We start from the raw sequence: 25,712 nt of genomic DNA, 5'->3' as shown, positions 1-25,712 counted from the left end.
CAGGAGGCAAGAGGAAGTACTTCCGTTCCCCATGGCTACCCCCTCGTGACTGTCTCTGGAGTTCTTTTGCATGAAAAAAAATGGGGGGGGGGGGGGGCGTGAGTCGTATAGTACAAATCTGCTGTGGTCTTTCCGAACTTGCCTCTTCGCCTTTTCAGAAATAACTTATAGAATATTACGTTCTTTAACAAAAGCAATTTTAGAATTCATGTTAGCGATCTGCTCTGTCAAAGCAAGGACGCTCGCACTACGATTAAAATTGATCGAGTATACTTAACAATTATTCCATGAGTGCGCACAGGTATTAAAGATGGAGAAAGCCTTCTTTTTACAAAAATAAAATAAAAAAAGCATTTTTTCGTTATCAAAAAAACGCATATTCGATTCGAATTCTCTTTCAAGTGACACGCACGACTATCTTATAGTAGCTGCGTATGGATAACACTGAACCGTAGCAATACTCTCCTAGCCTAAACTCAGCAATTAGGTTAACTTTTACTTGCATTAAAATCCCATTACCAATTTTCGCGGAACCCTTTCTTTGTGAATTCTTGATTTCCTGTTGTTGTCTTTTTTATCGTCACAAAGATTAAAAACACCTGAAAATAACCGACAATATATTCCACCACATACCCGCGCAAAAAGTCGTAAAATATCAATATTTTTCCCACGCGCGCGCGCTGCTGCGTTGAATTTTTTTCTAAGTTTCTCGTTAAGTTACGTATGGGAAACGTCACAAAGGAAAATTTAAACTCAGACTCATTTTGTTGAGTAACGTTGTGCAAGAAATCACTCGTAGAAAAAACTAATTTTTTGAGAAATATGGGCGTCTGTTGTACTAAAGACGCAAGACCAACAGGTACATCGTCATCGCGACACTTTGTTTCAGTATGTAGCTCTCCTGGTCGATTTCCAGCTGAAAACGAGTACAGACAAGAATCCGCTGTGGAGAATGCTGCGGAGAAAGCAACTACTAAAACGGATGACCATCCTATGTGCGGGGAACATCGCGAAACGCCCAAACATCAACACCAAAGGAACCGAGAGTGTTTGAAAAATGCTTCGCAGCAGAGGAACCGTTTGACTGGAAGTGCGAAAAAACGGAGTGATCAATCTTTAGCCGAAAACGACGACGGAGATAGCAAAGTTGTTGCAACGAAGCCGCGTTGTGCTGGGGCAGTAACAAGATTGAAAAAGAAGGACAGCACTCGACGGCCTAAATACAAAGATGAGATTATGCTGAGTGAGAACATTGATTTAATTGTAGAGAAGGAGATTCCAGAAATCCCAGATGAAGTGGCGGCCTTGGCATCCGATGTAGATAGCTTCTTGAGTGATGACACGCCGGCTGTAGAATCACGTGCAGCAAGTCCTTCCAGCTCCGAGGTAACACCACGCCCATCAGCGAGAAGAAGGAAGAAGAAGAAAAAACACGACAAACAAGTAAGATATAGCTAATTCAAGAAAGGTTGTCGGAAAAAGCCAAAGTGCACGCGACAAGATCGAAAGGTAGTATGGGTAGAAGTAGAGATCGAGGTACTGCACGTGCTGAATACAAATAAGATGGTGACATGAAACGGAAATTTGCACGTTTTCTCTCCCTTCAGAAATGTGGAAACAAGGACCTCTTAGCCCAAGCATAATTTTAGAAGAATTTTTAAAACTCAAAGACAAGCGACAGTAAAAGTAAATTTACAGAAAGAGTTCTCCTAAGGGGAAACCAAAATCTTCACGTGCAAAAATACAAACTTGTACATTTCCTCTAGGCCAATATGCAAAATTGAATTGAATACCCAGACCACCTTTCGGTCTTGCCGCGTGCACTTTGGTGCTTTTTTCCGACATCGTTTCTCTGTATTTGAAAAACAACTTGAGCGATGGTGGGCCTAGGACTGAAACTACAAGGAGAAACAGAAGAGTGGAAAATGGAAAGCTGGTAAAGGTATTAATACCTTTAACACCTCTCCATTTTCCACTTTCCTGTTTCTATAAGTTCACAAAAAAGGTTTTTTTAGCCACTACGTATTTGAATTGGTGCCTTTAGTTCATTTTGAAGTCAACGAATATTGATTCAAGAAACATAGATTGGTTTTAAAAAGGTTTTTCAGAGAACGTCTTCTACCGATCGCAAACTGGTTCCAGTATTAAGTTTATTGCCAATAATGATGAACGTTTTCTAAGATTAATGAGACACGCTCTGTAGCAGTCCAGAATAAAAATAGGAATTCCAAAAATGTAACCGCCTTTCTTAAAAATAGCTCCCAAACGCTTTTTCTTGTGGCGAGTTATATGGAAGAAAGTCGGTTACATTCTGGAAACTTGTGAGAAATTAAATGAGTTAATTAAATAAGTTATTTTAACACTACATTGAGACAAAACAGTTTAACAGATACTTTCTGGAATAGTTTCACTTTTCAAAATTGCACAGTGTATCATGAATATTCTTTGAATTTTCATGGGACATTGTGCTTTTTTGTAAATAATGCAGAGGACGAGAAACTGACAAGAAATATTGATGCTTCGCCTGAGTCCAATGAAAAAAATCTTTGTTGTTACAGAGGTTGTTCAGTGGACTCAGGCATGGCATCCAACAAATTCTATCACAAAGAGTTCCCGTTGTTGTGGTCTGGCCCTGTTTCACGCCTTGGTGCTTCACATAGGTTAAACATCATTGTGCCTTTCTCCCTTGGACAAAAATTATACAAAAGAAAATACATCATTTAGGCGGGAGTTGACTGTATTTCTTTCACTGGTTGATTGTTTCATTGATTTATCAATCGATTAAATGATTATTTGATTCTCGTTTAACTATTAAGGTGAAAGCGAAGGACACTGAAGAAGGCGATTCAGCAAGTTCTCCATTTGCGATAAGTTCTGTCTCAATTCCAACGTTGAAAAACAATCTTTTTCAAGAAACGATGGACGAAGAAGACATTAGAGTGGAGCAAGAGATCAAAAGTATGCTTAAGGAAGATCGGTTTCATGGTGAACCCAATGCACCGACGCCGAATGATGCTGATGAAGCTTTGGAGGCCAGAACAGAGGACGCCACAAAGCAAAGGACAGATCTGAATACTTCAGAACAACAAGTAGCAGAGGTTGATTTGAGTCCATCAACAACTTCAAGCCCGTCACAGATGCACAGTGATTCATTTGCAAGCTTGGACACAGAGGATGCCACAAAGAAACAGACACATATGATGACCTCAGAACAAGAAGTAGAAGAGGTCGATTTGAGTCCAGCAACAACTTCAAGCCTGTCACAGATGCACAGTGATTCATTGACGAGCTTGGCTGACACCAAACAACATCGCGAGAGATATCCAACAACGGAAAAAGTTATCACAGATGACGAGAAACTAGCACTGGATATTAAATATATTTTAAATGACGATGTAGACACAAATGAATCAAGTCCACAATCCTCTTCTGGTGCACTTTCACCCAAGAAAAAGCCGCAGCGTCCCAAGGAATCTTTCACAAAAGAACAAAAGAGCAAAGAAGGCGAAGAACTTACTAAGAATATCAATGTCGCTTCAGCTGAACTAAAAATCACCTCTGGCAAAGTTTCACCCACTGAAATGGCGCAGCGCCCCAAGAAATCTTCCAGAAGATATCAGAAGAATACCATTGAAAAGGAACTAGGCAATGATACTTATTTCATTTTGAGCGACCATTTCGATACAGCTGAGGTAAACAGAAAGATCACCTCTGGTTCAGTTTCACCCATCAAAAGGTTGCAGCGTCTATCAAAATATCCCATGAGAGCAAAACAAAACGCAGTTGGCGAGAAATTGGCAAAAGAGATCGATTTTTCAAATGCAGAGATCCAAAACAAGAAGAAGGCAGAGGACGAGAAATTGGCAAACGCTTTCAATTATATTTTGAGTGATGATGTCGACGCTTCACATGAAGCCAGTGATGTTACCGTTTTACCCCGGAAGAAGACACTACCTCCAACAGCGTTTAACGAGGAAACACCGAAGACGATTGACGAAGAGCTAACCAATGGCATACGATTCATACTGAACGACGATATTGGTCCGGCAGATGAATCAAACACAGACACTTCTTCTAGAACAGCTTCATCTACCAAAACTGCACATCAACACATGAAATATTCCATGAAAGAAAACAAGAATGCCGAGCATGATAAACTAGCAAAGGATGATGACGATGTCGCAATAAAAGGAGAAATCTCTTCTGGTGCAGTTTCGTCTGCAAAAAAGACACAATTTCCCCGCAAGAAATGTTCCACAAGAAATGCCAAGCACATAGACAACAAGAAGTTTCCAACGGATATCAACCATGCCTTAAAAGATGACCGTCCTGCAGTTAAATCAATTTCCAAGAGTCAAGTCTCTTCGGGAAAAGCTTTGCCAAGGAAGAAAGTTTCTTTTCAGGAACTAGATCAGGAAGATGACAACTTGGCAAAAGAGATAAAATATATTCTTGAAAATGACGTTGACGAAGTTGTCCCAAATGCAAAGAATTCACTGAGCCTTTGCAAACTTCCACCTCCCAAAAAGGATTTGACAAGAAAACATTCCAAGCAGGCAGATGATCAATTAGCTAAGGATATTGCGGAGATTTTAAGTGATGACATTTTTGCTGTTGAGCAAGATATTCCAACCCCGTCCAATCCTAGGGAAATACCAAGGCCAAAGACCAGTAACCCAAAGCTTCTCTTAGCAATGGATATGGACAGATTATTAAATCCTGAATCTATAGATTCTTTAAATCAGGCAGATGATAACTTGGCAGAGGATATTGAATTCATCCTTAATGACGATCTTGTCGACGTGGCCTCTAATGTACCAATTCCGATGAGATCTGCTTCAGGACAGCGTGTCAAAAACCAATCTGTTACTGAAACATCAAAACAAACAGATGCCAAACTGTTCAAATCTAAGCAAACACTACAAGATAAAACCGTACAGTTTACTTCAAAAGAACGAAACTCCTTGGGTGCTCGGGAGGCTTCACGTCCCAAAAAGAAGATCCCTACAAGAAAATCGAGGAACGTGGCAGACGGAACCACATCAAAGGCGTCAAATTGTCCACCTAGTCCATCGTCGCTGCCGAAAAGTGATTTCTCGTCGAGATCTGGCTCAAAACAACACCCCAGAACAGATTCCTCGAGGAAAAGAGATAACTTGGAGGACAAAGCATTGTCAAAGAGTACCGATTACATCGTGGAAGAAGAATCAACTGCAGATTCAGTTCCACCGATTTCTTTTACCTCTTACTCATTACAAAGACCTAAGTCTCGGAGTCCAAAACGTGCGTTTGCTATGAATACGAGCAAGACCCAAGGTTCTTCACCAATCGCTTCTAGTTCTCGTACAGTACAATTCCCAAAACAAGATTATAATCGGAAACCAAGACACACAACTTGTAAATTGGCACAAGATGCCTCTGTTGAAAGTGCATCAAGTGGTAAACCTCTGTCGAGCTCTAGTGCAGTCCAGCACACAAACAAAGATTCCACAAAGAAACCAGGAGACATGTTGATACTAGAAGAACTTGATTCAAACATGGAAATCGCTTCAAGTTCTTGCGTAGTGCTGCAGTCGTCCAAAGATTCCACTCAAAGACAAAATCGTGCAACAAAGCAGGACTCAAACCAGCCCAAGAAAACAGAAGATGCGGATTTGGACAATATAATAAAAGCGATCTTGGACATTCCAACAGTAGACTGTGGTACTTCAGGTAAAAATATATTTTCTTTGTTGAAGCAGGTTTAAAAAAGAATACAACAAGGCAGCCCAAGCTGTTTAAGGAAACTAATTTGGAAGAGGATATCGACAACATTCTGGATTTTTCTACGATGTTATCAATATTTTCTTCTAAGTTCGTTTCTTCTCTTCCAACTTTCCAACTTTTTTTCTCGGCTTTGTTTGCCTCTCGTTACCAGTTCTCTTGAGCTTCGCAATGGCTTCACTCTCACCATTAAGTTTTGGTATCTTTAACTCTTGACGACGACCGTAAAACCGTAAAGCAAACGAGTACTGAAAAAGAGAGACTGGCAAAGCCAAGGAAGGATTTGGACAATATAATAAACGTGATCTTGGACATTCAACAGTAGACGGCAGTTACGGCAGGTAATGCATCCCAGCCAGTTGGAGAAGGAATTAAACCACACAAGTTTCTTAACAGAACCATTAACAGAGTTGTGTCAAAGTCGCGTGAAGACACTGAAGTAGGGATGGCAGGAAAGAGCTTTCCCCATTGTATTGGGTTGATAATCTTCCTTGCTCTGAGAGGCTGCAACGTGGTTATGCTTCCTGCCAAAACTGCGTGTAGATTTGCTGGCGAAAGGATGGCATCGAATCTTGGACATTGCAACAGTAGACTCCGCTGCTTCATTCCAACAGAGTCTACTGTTGGAATGTCTAAGGAAGGATTTCATCGGATGCGTCATGTGTGACAGATAATTAAGAAGCTAACTGTGTAGTGCACACAAATCGCTAATAGAAAGGTGTCTAGGATGTTTCTAAGGCTTGTTCTTCTGTAAGAAGAACAAGCATTTACAGCATTAGGTAAATTTTTAATATTGCGCATGCGTTGGAGCAGTGGGTGTTAGCAGTGAAGATGCCATGTGGCCCATAACGGCAGAAGCTAGTTTCTCAATAACGTCTCATCATGGAAGGGCCGCAATGACAAGATTAAAGAATTTTAATCAGTGTTGTTGCTTGTAGTTAGAGATCTTTAGTGTAAGTGCTAGTGGTGATACATCTGTTCTTACAAGTGTTAAATAAATAAATCTATGCTAGAAGTATTTTTGTGAATAAATATCATGGAAGTGGTAAAATGTATTTAAAACATTTTTATTCTTCCTCCTCTGATATAGTTAATGCTACATCTTCCAGCACAAGGCAGTCTGTCTCTACGGGCAACGGAATCCTGGTAAAGGACGTCCAAACGCTGCGCATGCAAGCTGATAGACAAGCCGCTGTACCTAAGCAAGGAAGCTTGACAACTCACAGAAAAGCCCCTGCTCATGTGAGCAGTGGATACAGCCCCAGCACCAGTCCGGGAATCTTTTACGAAACTGGAGAGCTTACGTTAATGGAGCAGATCGAGAAAGAGTCTGCACAGGCTTTTGATGATACAGGTGTCCCGGATATTGAATCCCCGGATTCTAGGGCCAGTTCTTCTAATATTACAACAACGAATTGCGACAGTGGATGTTCCGTTGATACTATGCGACCAATGGCGGCAGGATCTTCTAGGACAGCGTCTATGGGATGCTCTGCTTCTTCTGACACAATAAAGCTTCCAACTTCCGACACAACTAGGAACCAGCTCTCCAAGAGAAGTAAAACACTGCCAGCTATCCTTAAGGAGGAAAACACCGTGCGAAAGCCGCGCACGAGAGCTTCTAGAGAAACCGCTGTACCCTTACTTGCAAGCCAACAGAGCATGGCCACACACAGATCACCCGCTGTACCTGTAACAAGCGGAAGCAAACCCAGAGCGGCTCCTGGAATTGTTTATGAATCTGAAGAGCTTAAGATGATGAAGCAGATTGAGAGGGAGTCTCGAAGACAATGAGTACTTTTTTATGTCTTAACTTAATGTAATGTTGTTTTCTACATAAAAATAGTGATGTTAATTAAGCGACTTAAGGTTTTAATGGCTATTTAACTAATTTATTCCTGTAAACAAATTTTCAAGATCAGCAATGTGTGTATCAAAGACACTGGAATGTTTTTATCATTATCTAAAACGTTTTAATAATTTATACTTACTAAAAATACCTGGTGTTAATCAATGGTTCAGAGATTTTAATAGCTACTTAACTGTTTTTTTTTTTTTAAGTATAGTTTATTTCTAAAAGCACTGTATTTTTTATAAAAGCTGTAACGCTTTATTGATCAGCAAAGGTTGTTATGGAGGTAAGAAATCATCTTTTTAAGTTTGAATTAATTTTTTTTGCTTTTACAACATATAAGTTTATGTTACTTTTTTGCATTTATTTATCTTTTTTTAAAACTCTTTATTAATAACGTTGCATGGCTACAAGCAACGTATTACAATACTGTAAGTTAAACACAATATTTAAATAAGACCTATAGAAAAATGTCAATTTCAATCTTTGTTACTGCAGTGCAAGCGTTTTAATTCAGTTTTTCAATCGGTCGGAGAGGAAAAAAGTTTAAAGGAGTCAACTTCTCGTTTTTTACCTTTTAGTGTCGGCCATTCTCAATACCGGCTGCAAATCTCCAAACCTAATTAATCCTGTGGAACCTTGCTCAATAATTTTTAAACTCACCACAACTTCCTCTCCCTCTGACCTCAATATTCCCTCTTATCCTAACCCAAGCCATTAAGTATCCATTTCTTCCCTCTACGGCGTTTCCAACCATCCCTTAATAAAACAATTCATTTCTTATTTTAATAGGGCCGACATTGACAGCAATTGTGAAACTAAAGTGGCTATCTTTTATCATAATTTTTTTATTATAATTATTATTATTAATTATAAAATACATATTCCACACACCCCAATCCCTTATCTCTCTAACAATATCCCCCGCATATTATTATTATTAAGCTTTATTTAACATTATCCCTTGTCTTCCCAATAAACCTCCCTTGCGATATTCCTCACAACCCAATCCCAATCCCTTAACTCCCTAATAATATCCCCTTTATATTATTATTATTATTATTATTATTATTATTAAGCTTTCTTAATCCCTCCCTTCATGATTTAACCGTTATCCCTTGCCTTCCCAATAAACCCCACACACGTTATCCCTCAAAACCCAATCCCTTAACTCCCCGATAAAATGCCCCGCATAAATTTTTTATTAGTATTAGTATTATTATTATCATTATTACAGTATTATTATTATTATTATTATTATTATTATTATTATTATTATTATTATTATTATTATTATTATTATTATCATCATCATTGTCATTATAATTATCAATCTTCAACAATCGCCTCTTAACAAATTTTCTATTTTTGTGCATTTTTTACCTGCTTTCCGTTCCGGGATTGCGTTAGGATAAAAAGGAATATTGGGAAAGCACGGAAGGAAAGTTGTGGTGAGTTAAATTACCCAAAGACTTCAATGCCTTCAACAACAATGCCTTCTTTACAGACTCTAATAGGTTTAAAGCCTGTAGACCCAGACCCAAAATAAAAAAACGCTAGTAAAATACTCAAAGGCTTTCGACAAAGGTTTCTTTACAGACTCTAACAGCTTAAAAGCATGTATATCCAGTCGCAAACCAAAAAACCTGAGAGATCCAAGGCTTTGTTTATAGGACCCTGAATTATGCTCGCTTGCACTGCAGTATACAACATAGTTTTGTGGCACTTATTTTGATCTGGAAACCTTGAATAGCTATGTTTTTATTTTCTGGTTGAAAAAAAAAAAACAATTATAATTAATGCTGTCGCCTACTCTGCAGTTTACAACTGTTTTTTCCTCCATAACACCTTTAAAATCACTTTGAACAAACTTCAAGAAAATGTTCTTGAAACAATGGCTGTAACAATCAAGTTGAAAGGACAATTGTTCTTTTACTAATGTAACAATATAACAAAATGTAGCAAAATATTCTTAACTTACACTTTATATATATTGTAAAGTTTTATTTAATGTCAGTTTGACACAAACATCAATCCCTGAATAATACTAAAGAAAAATGTCATGAATACAGATGTTAACAGGATAATTAAAAAAAAACAATAAACAATAAATGTACCAAAGATACCTGTTTTACATGTTTGTTACTTAAAATAATTGATAATAATAAAAGCCGTCTACATGGAAGAGGACATGTGGTCACGGCCAATGAACATTAAACAACCCAAATGGCAGAAATAAAAAGCAATCGCAAAAGTGCATCTCGATGGTGGCTATGTTTTTCAGCCACAATTTTATAGACATCCAAATTATTAATTATTTATTATAAACGGATAGGATACAGCAATAAGTAGAGCTAGTCCTGTTAGCACGTGGTCAGACTACATTTCGAATAGTATTATAAAACCTACTAGCCAGACCCAAGGCATTTCGAAATCGGCAGGGAAAAGGCCGTCATAATATATCACAGTCTTGAAAATTACAGAAAAAAAATCACAATTAGAAATTGTGTGACTAAAATGTGGCACGAAGATGTTTATTAGTGTGTCTCTCACTTTTTCCCTCAAAGTTTTTACCTTTCTGGATGAAAGATTTGAAAGCCGAAATTTAACAAACGAAAAAAAGAACCAACAAACAAGAAACCTACGTACTAAATGCACTGAGTTTTGAATTTAGTGGGGTTTTTTGGTATGTAGACTCACTAGCTCGCTTGTTTATAAAACATTTTCTCAGACGACACTATTCATTAGGGTATTTCCTCGGAGGGGATAAAAACTTAAGGAATGGTGCCGGGAGAAACACTTTTAAAATGTTGTTTCCCGAGGAATCTCAATGTTTGAGAACCAAAGGCAAAATGTTGAGACAGCAGATAGAGTATCAATGATGACAACGGGGAAAAAATCGACAAGCAGAAATGGCTCGGCATTAGAACTGGGATCGAACTTCACTGGCCAGGTTACCAGATCTTGGGTCCAGGAACCAAACTGGAAAATGGATTGAAATGCAGTGATCTGGAAATCAAAACAAGACTGCCAAACAGCACAACATTGATAACAATTTAAGGGACAAGGGAAACACAACAAAAATGACCAAAGCCATAGAAAATTAGTGATAGTCCACTGGGAAGTTAATTGTAAAAGTCCAAAAAATAATGCATGCAAAAAAAATGTTGAAACTGTAAAACTTTAATTACACAATAAGATGAATAATTGGCGATACACTGTTGTTCTTGTTGTTGTCATCACTCTGACCAATCAGAGAATTATGTGACCACAAAAGGTAATGACATCATTTTATTCTAACCAATCCACGCCATTTTATTCAGACCACTCATGTTTTGCGACATTATAAGGTAATCTCTACTATACACCAATCACAAGGTTAGATTAGATCATTTAGTCTGATCAGTCATCATCGTCTTCGTCATCATCATCATCGACATTACGGCTATTATAGTTTATTTCAAAACGTTGGAGTTCAGAATGCCATTTCCTAAATTCTACTCCATCGTCATCAAGTATTCGTCAACGGCTTGTAGCAGGATGATCTGGTGAACGTACGTGTAAATTCATGCAACGAGTGTGAAACCATTCACAACAGTGAAAACATTGAGCTGACGGGGTCATTGTGACTTTCCACCACATTCTAGGGGATTTGCTGATCAAGTTACCCATGGTATCAACTCGACCCTCGTACAATTTAAACAGAGCACAATGTCCACAAGGATCAAACAGTTCATGAACGTCATTCCAACCCTTGAATAATCTTTCTTCTGCATGTTGAAAGTCAGCCATCCATTGGATTTGTTGTCTTAGTTCCTCCGGTAACCGATCCCAGTAACTTGTAAACTGAAGCGAAAAAGAAATTCAAGTCTTAATAAAATTGGGCAGATTAATTCACACCGACTACACGTGCTCACTACCTAATTTGCATCCCTAGTTGAAGAGAAAAAAGAAAGCAAAATAGCTTATTGCGCCTTTGGTATCTTCGAACCACACTCCCAATGAAAGTCCATGTGTCAACTCTCTATGGTGCGTTAGATTTCCCTTCTCAGCCTGCAGGGAATCATGGTAGTACTATTCATCCTTGCCAAGTCTCGCGTATGGTTTGATAAATACAACTACATTTGTACCATGATTCCTTGCAGGTGCAAACTATAGATGGAATAGGGCATTCCCAGCTTGCGTCATTTTGAATCACCAAAATCCCCACACCTGCGTAAGCTGATTTCCCCTGGGCATGTGGGCAAGCACCATCCCCATGCTTAGAACAGCTGACATTCCAAGTGCGCATGGGTCATGCCCCACCCTAAGCATGCTCTTACTTGAAATATTCACTTAAACTACACTGTACAATTGGGGATGGAGATCAGATGATGTGGGAACTTAGGTTCAAGTCTCTCAGTTGACAAGATGGAGGAAGGATGCCAGGACCCACGTTGCTCCAAGAGTAAGCCATGGTGCTGTGTGATAAGGGCTGTGTTACAGGGGCAAAAGACCTATTTGTGAAATGTCATTATGTCTGCATGTATCACAAGCACTTTGAACAGTTCAGAACATTTTACATCCCTTTTTGTATCAATTGTAAGTTTATCCAAGTGGCCCATCAGGCCGGGACTTGTCCTGGTTTCAGTAGCATAGAGCGATCTCTGGATGGGATGCTACAGCTGTAGTCCATCGCAGGGTTACCCCCAGCAGTATATTTACAGGGAACCCTTTTGTGCACCTGGGTGGAGGGGCACCCTGAGAGTAAAGTGTCTTGCCCAAGAACACAACACCATGACATAAGCCAGCCGGAGGGCTTGAAGCCTTGAACTCAGATCGCTGGATTTGGACTCCCAGCATGGTAGCCAAATTTACTTGATAACCTTCTTTTCTTAGAGACTTTTCTTACCTACATCCCTGCTCTTACTATCTTATGTTCTCGACACTTTCCACATGCTGCTATATTTAAGACCGTACCAAGCAAAACCAAGCTAAGCTATCATACAACTATTATTCAGAGCTTTTAAAATACATTTCTTGTTTATAATTTATTTAGTCTCACCAAAGATTGACAGCTGGATGAATTCCTTTTACCTTCCATTCTGATCCTTTAAAAAAAGTTAAAAATTTATCGAAATGTGGAAAACAGTCATTTGCATTTTGTACTGGGACTACACAAAAAAGTCTGTCCTGGCTGAAACAAGCAACACTCAATTTTCTGAAGGAGTATATAATATTTTGGGATTGCGAGAATCAAAGAATTGAAACCACACAAAGAGGTATGTAAGACTTGACAGTATATATGTATGTATCTATTTCGCATAAGTAAATATGAAGCAAAATCTTGAACTAGCCAATTTTATATAAACTTAAGCTTAAGTCAACAGTAGTAAACACAAAACAAAGCAAAGAAAGTTCTAGACAAGCTCACCTTTTTTCTGAATCCTGAGATGCGGTTAAGGCCTCCATCTCACTACTTCACCCTTTCACGATAAAGATATACTTATTCACGGCATAAAGACGGTAAAGTATTCAGCAAATGTTGTAAATCGACGGGATAACAAGCAAAATTTTTCTAAAGTCGTTCATCAAAGGTCGAACAACAAAAGTCAAATTTCAGCGCCAAGATGGAGAAGCGACTCACGCGCAATACTTTTCACGGTTTACCGCGTTCCATGAAATCGCGGTTTCGCAAGCCAGCATCCAAGATGGCGGACGATCGTTGCGTTTTGGTCAAAAGATGTAATTCCGATTTGAGCTGTTGTGGCATTGTTATAGACAGTGTTAACGGCATTGTCTTAACAGTCGCGTCTTTACTCCATGATTTATTGCCTCAGATTGAAAGTCAACGTAAAATCAGGCCGGATTCCCCCTTTCTTTTCCACGACGATTTCGCGGCCACCGCGCCGAATGGTGAAATTGCAGTCGAAGTAATTTTTCGAAGAAATCTAGAAGAAAATTTCAGAACACTTCAAGGTCATGTAGTCTTATATTGGAGAGACCATGGACTGCAGAGGATCGCAGAACATATTTTTCCGCAATCGGAGTGGAAATTCGAATCATTTGGTCAGGGCGAATTATCCAAAACAGCGTCGCCCTCCGAAAGTGACAATGGGGACGAGGCCTTTGCACATCGAAACTGCCTTTCAGATTTTGTGGTTATTCAAGTGAAAACTCTCAGCAACCATTTCTCTTCTAATCCCATCAATTTATCAACAGTTCGTGGCTCTGGGAGACCCAAGAAAGGAGAAACAGTGTTTGTTGTCGGGACGCCGTTCGGTTGCGAATGTCCTTCAGTTTTCTACAACAGCCTTTCAAAAGGAATTGTATCAAACGTTGTAGGAATTAATGATGAAATAATTATCACTGATGCACGTTGCGTTCCGGGATGTGAAGGTTGTCCATTGTATATGAAGAAACTGGAGTCTGGATCAATGGAAGACAGCGCTCCTTATGGAATTGTTCTAGCGCCATTTTGTTGGAAAAATGGCGAGTGGACTGGAATCACTGTTGTAAGTTCCCTTGGATACGTTCTACGTAAGTTATGGAAAATTATGAGCGAAAACATATCTTCAATACCTCAACACTTAGCTGGGATGCTTTTTGGTGTCTTGAACTGCCAGCACCAAACAGAAAATCCAGCGGATGCCATTGTGAAAGCGAATCAAGATAGAAATACTTCTGATATGCATTCAGATCAAACCATTTTAAGAGCTAGGGACATTACAAAGACAGCTCTTTCAAGTGTGGTTATGGTGCATCGTGGGAACACTTGGGGGTCTGGTATTGTCGTAGATACAGAGGCTTGTCTCATAGCAACCTGTAGTCATGTGATTCGAGATTGTCATGACACCCTTATTGTAACAGAAGGCAAAACCATTAGTCGGTATTTGAACAGCGCAAGAGAAGTCAGGATTTCCAAGGACAGTCCAAACAGCACCCATCATAAAGCACAAGTCCTTTATGCTACAAAAGAAGATTGTCCTCTGGATTTTGCACTATTAAAAGTAAAACCAAATCCTGAATTTAGATCCTTAAGACCAAGGTTAGGTCCTGCTGTCACTCAAATAAAATCTGTAGTCACCTCAAAACCTTTATTCAAGAAAGGAGAGGAGATTTGTGTTGTTGGTTTCCCATTGTTTGAAAGTCATCTCAACACTGGGGCGTCAATTGTTTCTGGAATAATATCAAATGTTGCATATGCAGACAACAAACCAGTTTTACTTCAGTCCACTGCCGCAGTGCATTGTGGTGCACGTGGAGGAGCTCTGGTTTCCATGGAAACAGGGGAACTGTTAGGGATGGTCACAAGCCATACAAAAGATGCAAATCTGTCATCGAGCTTCCCTCATATCAACTTTAGCATTCCTGCTGATTTACTGTACAAATTAGTTTCAGCGGTTAACAGTGAAGATGTTAAAGATACCTTGCAAGGTTTAGTATCAGATCACATCAAAAATGTTTGGCAACTGAAGAAAACCGTGAAGGAGAAACCTCACATTACCAGCAAGCTGTAACTGTGAATGTTAATAAAATTGATAATTTTATGTTGATTTTTTGGCATGTTTTCTTAATGATAGATGAGATGAAAAATGAATCGTATCTCATACAGTCTCGCCCCAAAGTCCTTAATTCTTCCTTTTTTTGCACTCAGGTTCCCGATGAAAAAACGGCTAGTCAGTTCTTAAGAAAAAGACCGACTACAAGTACTCTATACAGCTAGGTCAACAGTACCATATTTTAAATTTGTAAATACCCCTTTAGTTGCGAATTTTTTACTATACCCCTTTTTCTGATATTTTTTTTTCTTTTTTCTTCTTTATTATAAATATTTTTATCTTTTTAATTTCTGTATGGCGGAAGTGCCCCCAAGGGGGAGCTATGCAATAAAGTATGTATGTACCACAGACTGTTCACACCCCTCTTTTTCCTCGTACTTTTCTTAGATCAATCAAATGATCGCCAAGAGCTGAACGCCAGCGCAAAACAGGAGGCAAGAGGAAGTACTTCCGTCCCCCATGGCTACCCCCTCGTGACTCTCTCTGGCGTTCTTTTGCGTGAAAAAATGACGTGGGGGCGTGAACAGTCTTGTTGTACAAATTTGCCATGGTCTTTCCGAACATTCATCTTCACCTTTTTAGAAGTAATTTATAAAATATATCGTTCCTTAACAAAAGCAATTTTCCGAATTCGCGTTAGCGATCTGCTCTGTCAAAGCAAGGACGCTCGCACTACGATTAAAATTGATCGCAAAAGTAACGAGTATACTTAACAATTATTCCATGAGTGCACAGGTATTAAAGATGGAGAAAGCCTTCTTTAAACAAAAATAAATAACAAAGCATTTTTTCGCTATCAAATAAACGAATATTCGATTCGTTACAAACCAACGATATCGTAGTCTTTTTCCCCTATGAATACCCGTTGAAGTGACACGCACAAAAATATATCTTATAGTTGCTGCGTATGAGTAACAAAACCGTAGCAATACACTCCTAGCTTAAACTCGGCAATTAGGTTAACTTTTACTTGCATTAAAAATCCCATTCTCAATTTTCGCGGAACCCTTTCTTTGTGAATTCTTAATTTCCTGTTGTTGTCTTTTTTTCGTCACAAAAATTAAAGACTCCTGAAAATAACAGACAAGGTATTCCACCACATAACCGCCCAAAAAGTCGTAAAATATTAATATTTTTTCACGCGCGCGCTGCTGCGTTTTATTTTTTCCTAATTTTCTCGTTAAGTTACGTATGGGAAACGTCACAAAGGAAAATTTAAACTCAGACACATTTTCTTGATTAAAGTTGTGCAAGAAATCGCTCGTAGAAAAACCTTAATTTTTTGAGAAATATGGGAGTCTGTTGTACTAAAGACGCAAGACCAACAGGTACATCGTCATCGCGACACTTTGTTTCAGTATGTAGCTCTCCTGGTCGATTTCCAGCTGAAAACGAGTACAGACAAGAATCCGCTGTGGAGAATGCTGCGGAGAAAGCAATTATTAAAACGGATGACCATCCTATGTGCGTGGAACATCGCAAAACGCCCGAACATCACCACCAAAGGAAGCGAGAATGTTTGGAAAATGCTTCGCAGCAGCGGAACCGTTTGACTGGAAGTGCGAAAAAACGGAGTGATCAATCTTTCGCCGAAAACGACGGCGAAGATAGAAAAAATGTTGCAACGAAGCCGCGTTGTGCCGGGGCAATACAGCGGTTAAAAAAGAAGGACAGCACTCGACAGCCTAAATACAAAGATGAGATTATGCTGAGTGAGAATATAGATAGCATTGTAGAGAAGGAGATTCCAGAAATCCCAGATGAAGTGGCGGCCTTGGCATCCGATGTAGACAGCATCTTGAGTGATGACAAGCCGGCTGTAGAATCACGTGCAGCAAGTACTTCCAGCTCCGAGGTAACACCCCGGCCATCAGCGAGAAGAAGGAAGAAGAAGAGGAAAAAACATGACAAACCGGTAAGATATATGAAAAAACAACTTTAGCGATAGTGGGCCTAGGTCTGATACTGCAAGGAGAAAGAGGAAAGTGGAAAATGGAAAACTGGTAAGGGTATTTAATACCTTCACCAGCTTTTCATTTTTCACTTTCCTGTTTCTATAAGTTTACAAAAAAGGGTTTTTCTTAGATCGGTTTTAAAAACGCTTTTCAGAGAACGTATTCTACCGATCGCAAACTGGTTCCGGTATTAAGGGGGACAATGAAAATTTGAGTGAAAGTTATAGTAGTTTATAAAAGGAAGGCAGAAAATTATTTTTGGAACACCAACAGACAGTAGACCCCCACGCAAGTCAGGGGACTATCTGGTGTCCGTCTACCAATTTTAAATTTCAAATTTTAATTCTAAAATCACATTTAATCTCCAATATTTCGTATTTCTCTAAATTTTACTAATACGAGCATAGGGCGTTTGTACGAGATATTTTCATAAAAAAAAAACATGTATAGTGGGAGAAAAAGAACTCTAGGTTCCCGCCCTAGTCAATAATGATAAACGTTTTCTGAGATTAATGGAACACGCTCTGTAGCAGTACCAGACTAAAAAAGATGAATTCCAAAAACTAATGTTACCGCTTTTTCAAGCCTTTCTTCCAAGTAACTCCCAAGAAGAAAGTCGGTTATATTTTGGAAACGCAGTGGAGAGAGCAGGTGTGAGAAATTAACAGGGCTATGCCACGGTTATTAAAATAATTTTTCTGGTTGCTTTGAAATCGAAGGAAACCTCAAGATAATAGTTTTTCAAAATAGAAAAACACCATGCAACGAAGAGACAAAAACCCGAAAATAAACAAGGATGTTTTCGACTGACGAAGATTAAGAGGAATTACGAGCAACAAACTTGAAAAAATTTGCCAATTTTTTCAAGTTGACTTGTCTGTGCCTTAGCCCCTTTTAATGAGCTATTTTAACACTACAGAAAAATCAGATAAACAGATCCTTTCTGGAACAGTTTAACTTTTTAAAATTGCACAGTATCCCATGAAATGTTCAAAAATGAAACACGTAAATAATGCAGAGGACGAGAAACCGACAAAAAATATTGATGCTTCGCCTGGGTTCAATGAAAAAATCTTTGTTGTTACATAGGTTGTTCAGTGGACTGAGGCAAGGCATTCAACAAATCCTATCGCAAAGAGTAGGGCACGGAGTTCCCGGTGTTGTGGTCTGGTATTGTTTCACGCCTTGGTGCTTCAAATAGGTTTAGCCTCATTGTGCCTTTCTCCCTTAGACAAAAAATTCTCCAAAAAAAATTCTACAACTGTGACTATGACTATGATTATTAATTGTTATTATTGTTAATGTCACAAACGTTTCGAAAACAAGGCGAAGCTAAGTTTATTGAATTCTTGGTCCACATGCCGGGGTGGCCGCGTAATGGGAGTTATATAATAATGCTTTCTTTAATTTCTTTGTCTAACGTGAACGCAACAGTGCTAACTTCAACCATACATCATGTACAGTCAACTCTCGTTATAGAGGACACGCTCGGGGCGTCGTTTAGTGTCCGTTATGCACCTATCAATGTAAATCCCGCGGGGGGGGGGTGCGGGCCAGGGGTGGGGATTTGACAGAAAAGTAAAAATTGCAGTCAAGTTCCCGAGGGTGGGAAAAATATTTTTGTTCAAATGTACCTAAGAAGACCCACCCAGGGGCAGAATTCTAAAACAAACTAACAAGTACTTTCTACATACCTTTATTTTCTGTCAATCCAACCGTTTCGGTATTCATATTGAAAACAATAAAAGGTCACGGACGTCTTAGATTTCCCTCAGGATTCCTACTCCAAATGTACTTGAAAGTAAAATATTCTTAAAATCGCTATTTTATGACTAAATGGCATTAAAAGTGGCAGATAAATGCCGATGAAAAACTCAGAATCGTACCTTGCAATGATTTCCAAAGCCACGAGAAGGAAGAACTTGGTAACCGCGTCTAAAGATTGGATCCAGGCGCTTCCCGGTCAAAGTCAAATGTCCCAACCCCCGGGACGCGACTCGCAGTCAAATGCCCGACAGAGGGGATCGTTCTTGTTGTCAAATCCCGTGCCTTTGCCCGCACTCCCCCCCCCCCCCGCGGGATTTACATTGATAGGTGCATTATAGCAAGAGTCCATCAGTAATAGCGGGAGTCATTTCCAGTCAACCCTATTTCACCGGGGATCTGGGGTTTTTTCGTAATAGCGATCGAGTGTCCGCAATAGCGGGGTGTCCGCAAGGCGAGAGTTGACAGTATTTGACAGTATTTGTTTCATTGTTTGATTGTTCATTGATTTATCGATCGATTAAATGATCATTTGATTCTCGTTTAACTATTAAGGTGAACGTGAAGGCGAAGGACACTGAAGAAGGCGATTCAGCAAGTTCTCCATTTGCGATAAGTTCTGTCTCAATTCCAACGTTGAAAAAGAATCTTTCTCAAGAAATGATGGACGAAGAAGACATTAGAGTAGAGCAGGAGATCAGAAGTATGCTAAAGGATGATCCATTTAATGGTGAACCTAGTGCACCGACGCCGAATGATGCTGATGAAGCTTCGGAGGTCAGAAAAGAGGACGCCACAAAGACCCCGACAGATCTGAATACTTTAGAACAAGAGGTAGAAGAGGTTGATTTAAGTCCACCAACAACTTCAATCCTGTCACAGATGCACAGTGATTCATTGGCAAGCTTGGACATCGAACAACATCGAGAGAAATATCAAAAAACGGAAAAAGTTATCACAGATGACGAGAAACTAGCACTGGATATCGATTACATCTTAAATGACGATAAAGACACAAATGAATCAAAGCCTAAATCCTCATCCCGTGCAGTTTCAGACAAGAAAAAGCCGCAGCGTCCCAAGGAATCTTTCACAAAAGAACAAAATAGCAAAGAAAACAAAGAACTTAGTAAGAATATCGGTGTCGCTTCAGCTGAACTTAAAATCTTCTCTGGTAAAGTTTCACCCACTAAAATGGCGCAGCGTCCGAAGAACTCTTCCAGAAAAGAGCAGAAAAATACCGCTGAAAAAGAACTAGCCAATGATACTTATTTTATTTTGAGCGACGATTTCGGTACAGCTGAGGTAAACAATAAGATCACCTCTGGTACAGTTTCACCCATCAAAAAGAAGCAGCGTCCATCAAAATATCCCATGGGAGCAAAACAAAACGCAGTTGGCGAGGAATTGGCAAAAGACATATTCATCGATTTTGGAAATGCAGAGATCTCCTCTGGAGTAGTTTCACCTGCCGAAAATTCACAGCGTCCCATGAACTATTCAACAATCCAAGACACGAAGAAGGCAGAGGACGAGAAATTGGCAAACGCTATCAATTATATTTTGAGTGATGATGTCGCTACACATGAAGCCAGTGACGTTACCGTTTCACCCCGGAAGAAGACACTACCTCCAACGACGTATAACAAGGAAACGCCGAAGACGGTTGACGAAGAGCTAGCCAATGACATACGATTCATACTGAGCGACGATGTCGGTCCGGCAGATGAATCAAACACAGACGACACTTCTTCTAGAACAGTTTCACCTACCAAAAATGCACAGCGTCGCATAAACTCCATTAAAGAAAAAAAGAATGCAGAGGATGAGAAGCTAGCAAAGGATGGTGATGATGTCGCAATAAAGGAAGAAATCTCTTCTGGTGGAGTTTCGTCTATGAAAAAGGCGCAATATCCCAGCAAGAAATGCTCCACAAGAAAAGCCAAGCACAAAGACGACAAGAAACATTCAACGGATATCAACCATGCCTTGAACGATGACCATCCTGCAGTTAAATCAATTTCCAAGCGTCAAATCTCTTCGGGAAAAGCTTCGCCAAGGAAGAAAGTTTCTTTTCAGGAACTAGATCAAGAAGATGACAACTTGGCAAAAGAGATAAAATATATTCTTGAAGATGATGTTGGCGAAGTTGTCCCAAATGCAAAGAATTCACTGAGCCTCTGCAAACTTCCACCTCCCAAAAAGGATTTGACGAGAAAACATTCCAAGCAGGCAGATGATCAATTAGCTAAGGATATTGCGGAGATTTTAAGTGATTACATTTTTGCTGTTGAGCCAGATGTTCCAATCCCGTGTAGTCCTAGCGAAATACCAAGGCCAAAGACCAGTAACCCAAAGCTTCTCTTAGCAATGGATATGGACAGATTATTGAATCCCGAATCTATAGATTCTTCAAATCAGGCAGATGAGAAATTGGCAGAGGATATTGAATTTATCCTAAATGACGATCTTGTCGACGTTACCTCCAATGGACGAATTCCATTGAGATCTGAATCAGCACAGCGTGTCGAAAAGCAATCTGTTACTGAGACATCAAAGGAAACAGGTGACAAACGGTTGAAATCTAAGCAAACACTACAAGATAAAACCGTCCAGTTTACTTTAAAAGAACGACACTCCTTGGGTCCTCGGGAGGCTTCACGTCCCAAAAAGAAGATCCCCACAAGAAAATCGAGGAACGTGGCAGACGAAACCACATCAAAGGCGTCAAATTCTTCACCTACTCCATCGTTGCTGCCGAAAAGTGATTTCTCGTCGAGATCTGGCTCAAAACACCCCAGAACAGATTCCTCGAGGATAATAGAGAACATAAAGGACAAAGCATTGTCAAAGAGTACCGATTACATCGTGGAAGAAGAATCGACTGCGGAATCAGTTCGATCGAATTCTTGTACCTCTTCCTCATTACCACGACCTAAGTCTCGAAATCCAAAACGTGCGTTTGCTATGAATAAGAGCGAGACCCAAAGCTCTTCACTAGTCGCTTCTAGTTGTCGTGCAGTACAACGCCCAAAACAAGATTATAATCGGAAACCAAGACACACAACTTGTAAATTGGCACACGATGCCTCTGTTGAAAGTGCATCAAGTGGTAAACCTCTGTCGAGCTCTAGTGCAATCCAGCGCACAGACAAAGATTCCACAAAGAAACCAGAAGACATGTTGATACTAGAAGAACTTGATTCAAACATGGAAATCGCTCCAAGTTCTTGCGTAGTGCTGCAGTCGTCCAAAGATTCAACTCGAAGACAAAATCGTGCAACAAATCAGGACTCAAACCAGCCCAAGAAAACGGCAGAAGATGCGGATTTGGACAATATAATAAACGCGATCTTGGACATTCCAACAGTAGACTGTGGTACTTCAGGTAAAAATACATTTTCTTTGTTTTTTATATAGCATTTTTAACATAGTAGACACAATAATATTTTTAGGTAGTGCATTTAAACATTTTAGATTTTAGATTACATATTTTTACATTCTTATAGATTCTATTTTAGTTTTCTTTTATCTGTTATTTTAGTGGAACATCTGTAAACTAGCTATTCAAAGCTAAGCATGTTTCCCACTTTAAATAAAGTATTGTATTGTATTATTGTATTGTATTGAAGCAGGTTTGAAAAAGAATACCACAAGGCAGCCCAAGCTGTTTAAGGAAACTAATTTGGAAGAGAATATCGACAACATTCTGGATTTTTCTACGATGTTATCAATGTTTTCTTCTAAGTTCGTTTCTTCTCTTCCAACTTTCCAACTTTTTTTCTCGGCTTTGTTTGCCTCTCGTTACCAGTTCTCTTGAGCTTCGCAATGAGTTCACTCTCACCATTTAGTGTTGGTATCTTTAACTCTTGACGACGACCGTAAAACCGTAAAGCAAACGAGTACTGAAAAAGAGAGAATGGCAAAGCCAAGGAAGGATTTGGGCAATATAATAAACGCGATCTTGGACTTTCCAACAGTAGACTCTGTTACGGCAGGTAATGCATCCCAGCCAGTCGGCGGAGGAATTAAACCACACAAGTTTCTTAACAGAACCATCAACATAGTTGAGTCAAAGTCGCGTCAAAGTCACTGAAGTAGGGATGGCAGGAAAGAGCTTTCCCCATTGTATTGGGTTGATAATCTTCCTTGCTCTGAGAGGCTGCAACGTGGTTATGCTTCCTGCCAAAACTGCGCGTAGATTTGCTGGCGAATGGATGGCATCGAATCTTGGATATTCCAACAGTAGACTCTGCTGCTTCATTCCAACAGAGTCTACTGTTGGAATGTCCAAGAAAGGATTTCATCGGGTGCGTCATGTGTGATAGATAATAAAGAAGTTAACTGCGTAGTGCACACAACTCGCTAATAGAAAGGTGTCCAGGATGTTTCTAAGGCTTGTTCTTCTGTAAGAAGAACAAGCATTTACAGCATTAGGTAAAGTTTTAATATTGCGTTGGAGCAGTGGGTGTTAGCAGTGAAGATGCCATGTGACCCATTGCGGCAGAAGCTAATTTCTCAATAACGTCTCATCATGGAAGGGCCGCAATGACAAGATAAAGAATTTTAATCAGTGTTGTTGCTTGTAGTTAGAGATCTTTAGTGTAAGTGCTAGTGGTGATACATCTGTTCTTACAAGTGTTAAACAAATAAATCTATGCTAGAAGTATTTTTGTGAATAAATCTCATGGAAGTGGTAAAAGGTGTTTAAAACATTTTTATTCTTCCTCCGCTGATATAGTTAATGCTACATCTTCCAGCACAAGGCAGTCTGTCTCTACGGGCAACGGAATCCTGGTAAAGGACGTCCAAACGCTGCGCATGCAAGCTGATAGACAAGCCGCTGTACCTAAGCAAAGACGCTCGACAACTCACAGAAAAGCCCCTGCTCATGTGAGCAGCGGATACAGCCCCAGCACCAGTCCGGGAATCTTTTACGAAACTGGAGAGCTTACACTAATGGAGCAGATTGAGAAAGAGTCTGCACAGGCTGTTGACGATACAGGTGTCCCGGATATTGAATCCCCGGATTATAGGGCCAGTTCTTCTAGTATTACAACAACTAATTGCGACAGTGGATGTTCCGTTGTCAGTGGAGATACCATGCGACCAATGGCGGTAGGATCTTCTAGAACAGCGTCTTTGGGATGCCCTGCTTCTTCTGGCACAGTGAAGCTTCCAAATTCCGACACAACTAGGAACCAACTCTCAAAGAGAACAAAAACACTACCAGCTATCCTCAAAGAGGACAAAACCGTGCGAAAGCCGCGCATGAGAGCTTCTAGAGAAACCGCTGTACCCTTACTTACAAGCCAACAGCGCATGGCCGCACACAGAACACCCGCTGTACCTGTAACAAGCAGAAGCAAACCCAGAGCGGCTCCTGGAATCGTTTATGAATCTGAAGAGCTTAAGCTGATGGAGCAGATTGAGAAGGAGTCTCGAAGACAATGAGTACTTATTGCTGTCTAAACGAAACATAATGATACATTTTTTATATACAATTACTAATGTCAATTTTTTCTTAAAAGAGACTTAAGGTTTTAATGGCTATTCAACTAATTTAATCCTGTAAACAAATTTTCATATTCACCAATGTGTGTATGAAAGACACTGGAGGTTTTTATTGTTATCTAAAACTTTTTCATAATATATAGTTTACTAGAAATACCTGCTGTTCATCAAGCGACCACAGATTTTAGTGGCTTCTTAACTACTTAATTTCTATAAACACTATATTTTATTTTTATAAACGCCGTATTTTATTTTTATAAACGCTGTATTGTATTTTTATAAACACTATATTTTATTTTTTTAAACACTATGTTTTATTTCTATAAACACTACATTTTATTTTTATAAACACTATATTTTATTTTTATAAACACTATATTTTATTTTTATAAACACTATATTTTATTTTTATAAACGCTGTATTTTTTGATCAGCAAAGGTTGTTATGGAGGTAAGAAACTATCTTTTTAAAAGTTTAAATCAATTTTGCTTTTACAACATGTTACTTTTTTGCATTTGTTTCAGATTATCTTTCTTTAATCTTCTTTATTAATAACGTTGCAAGCCTACAACTAACGTATTACTATTCTTCAGGAATTTTATTACAATATTTTAATAATAACTATAAGGAAACGTAAATCTACTGTAAATTTTTCAAAATATGTTACTGCAGTGCAAGCGTTAAAATTCGGTGTTTCAATCGGTCCCAGGGGAAGAAAAAAATACTTGAACGAGTTAACTTTACGTTTTTACCTTTTAGTGCCATCCATTCTCAATACCGTTTACAATTATTCAAACCCAATCCTGTGCTACCTTGCTCAATAATTTTTTAAACTCACAACAACTTTCCTTTTCCTCTTACCTCGATATTCCCCCTTATCCCAACCCAATCCTTCAACTATTCATTTCCTCCGTCCACAGCGTTTAGAACCTTCCTTTAATAATGACATCCCTTTTTTTACCTTACCTTACATTGATAGCAATTGTGAACCTGAGGTGGCTACCCTATATTATTATTATTATTATTATTATTATTATTATTATTATTATTATTATCATTATTATTATCATTATCATTATCATTATTTATTATCATTATCATCATCATTATTTTTACTTCATTATTTTTAATTCATTGTTGTTTTTGATAAGCTTTTTTATCCCTCCCTTCATGATTTTAACATTATCCCTTGCTTTCCCAATAAACCTCCCTTGCGATATCCCTCAAAACCCAATCCCAATCCCTTAAGCCCCTAATAATATTCCAGCATAATTTCATAATTTATAAATTGTTGTTATTACTATTATTAATTTTATTATTAT

General features: G+C 39.1%; 3 protein-coding genes across 3 annotated transcripts; all 3 read left to right on the top strand.

Annotated features, from left to right (window-relative positions):
- Positions 1-822: 822 nt before the first annotated feature.
- LOC144629747 (uncharacterized) lies at positions 823-24,329 on the top strand. The gene is made up of 4 exons (XM_078487964.1): positions 823-1,443; positions 2,817-5,712; positions 6,854-7,117; positions 23,881-24,329. Exons 1-4 carry the CDS (start codon positions 823-825, stop codon positions 24,327-24,329), a joined length of 4,230 nt encoding a protein of 1,409 aa, XP_078344090.1.
- Positions 13,306-15,162, top strand: LOC144630840 (peroxisomal leader peptide-processing protease-like). Its single transcript, XM_078489195.1, has one exon. The coding sequence runs from the start codon at positions 13,306-13,308 to the stop codon at positions 15,112-15,114; it is 1,809 nt and encodes a 602-aa protein (XP_078345321.1). The 3' UTR covers positions 15,115-15,162.
- On the top strand, positions 16,371-23,200 carry LOC144630920 (uncharacterized). The gene is made up of 3 exons (XM_078489279.1): positions 16,371-17,071; positions 19,431-22,263; positions 23,037-23,200. The coding sequence occupies exons 1-3, from the start codon at positions 16,448-16,450 to the stop codon at positions 23,198-23,200; spliced, it is 3,621 nt and encodes a 1,206-aa protein (XP_078345405.1). The 5' UTR covers positions 16,371-16,447.
- Positions 24,330-25,712: the final 1,383 nt, after the last annotated feature.

This window comes from Oculina patagonica, chromosome 11 (genome assembly GCF_052425735.1).
Source record: "Oculina patagonica isolate OP01 chromosome 11, crgOcupat, whole genome shotgun sequence".
NCBI classification, from domain to species: Eukaryota; Metazoa; Cnidaria; class Anthozoa; order Scleractinia; family Oculinidae; genus Oculina; species Oculina patagonica.
This window is presented reverse-complemented; position numbering and strand designations above follow the sequence as displayed.

Bases quoted from the DNA above. Each gene is read 5' to 3' on its own strand.
- LOC144630840 (XM_078489195.1), top strand. From the start codon at position 13,306: ATGGCGGACGATCGTTGCGTTTTGGTCAAAAGATGTAATTCCGATTTG.
- LOC144630920 (XM_078489279.1), top strand. From the start codon at position 16,448: ATGGGAGTCTGTTGTACTAAAGACGCAAGACCAACAGGTACATCGTCA. The intron at 17,072-19,430 runs GTAAGATATATG...TTAACTATTAAG, and splicing joins GGAAAAAACATGACAAACCG to GTGAACGTGAAGGCGAAGGA. The intron at 22,264-23,036 runs GTAAAAATACAT...TTGCTCTGAGAG, and splicing joins AGTAGACTGTGGTACTTCAG to GCTGCAACGTGGTTATGCTT.
- LOC144629747 (XM_078487964.1), top strand. From the start codon at position 823: ATGGGCGTCTGTTGTACTAAAGACGCAAGACCAACAGGTACATCGTCA. The intron at 1,444-2,816 runs GTAAGATATAGC...TTAACTATTAAG, and splicing joins AGAAAAAACACGACAAACAA to GTGAAAGCGAAGGACACTGA. The intron at 5,713-6,853 runs GTAAAAATATAT...CCTCTGATATAG, and splicing joins AGTAGACTGTGGTACTTCAG to TTAATGCTACATCTTCCAGC.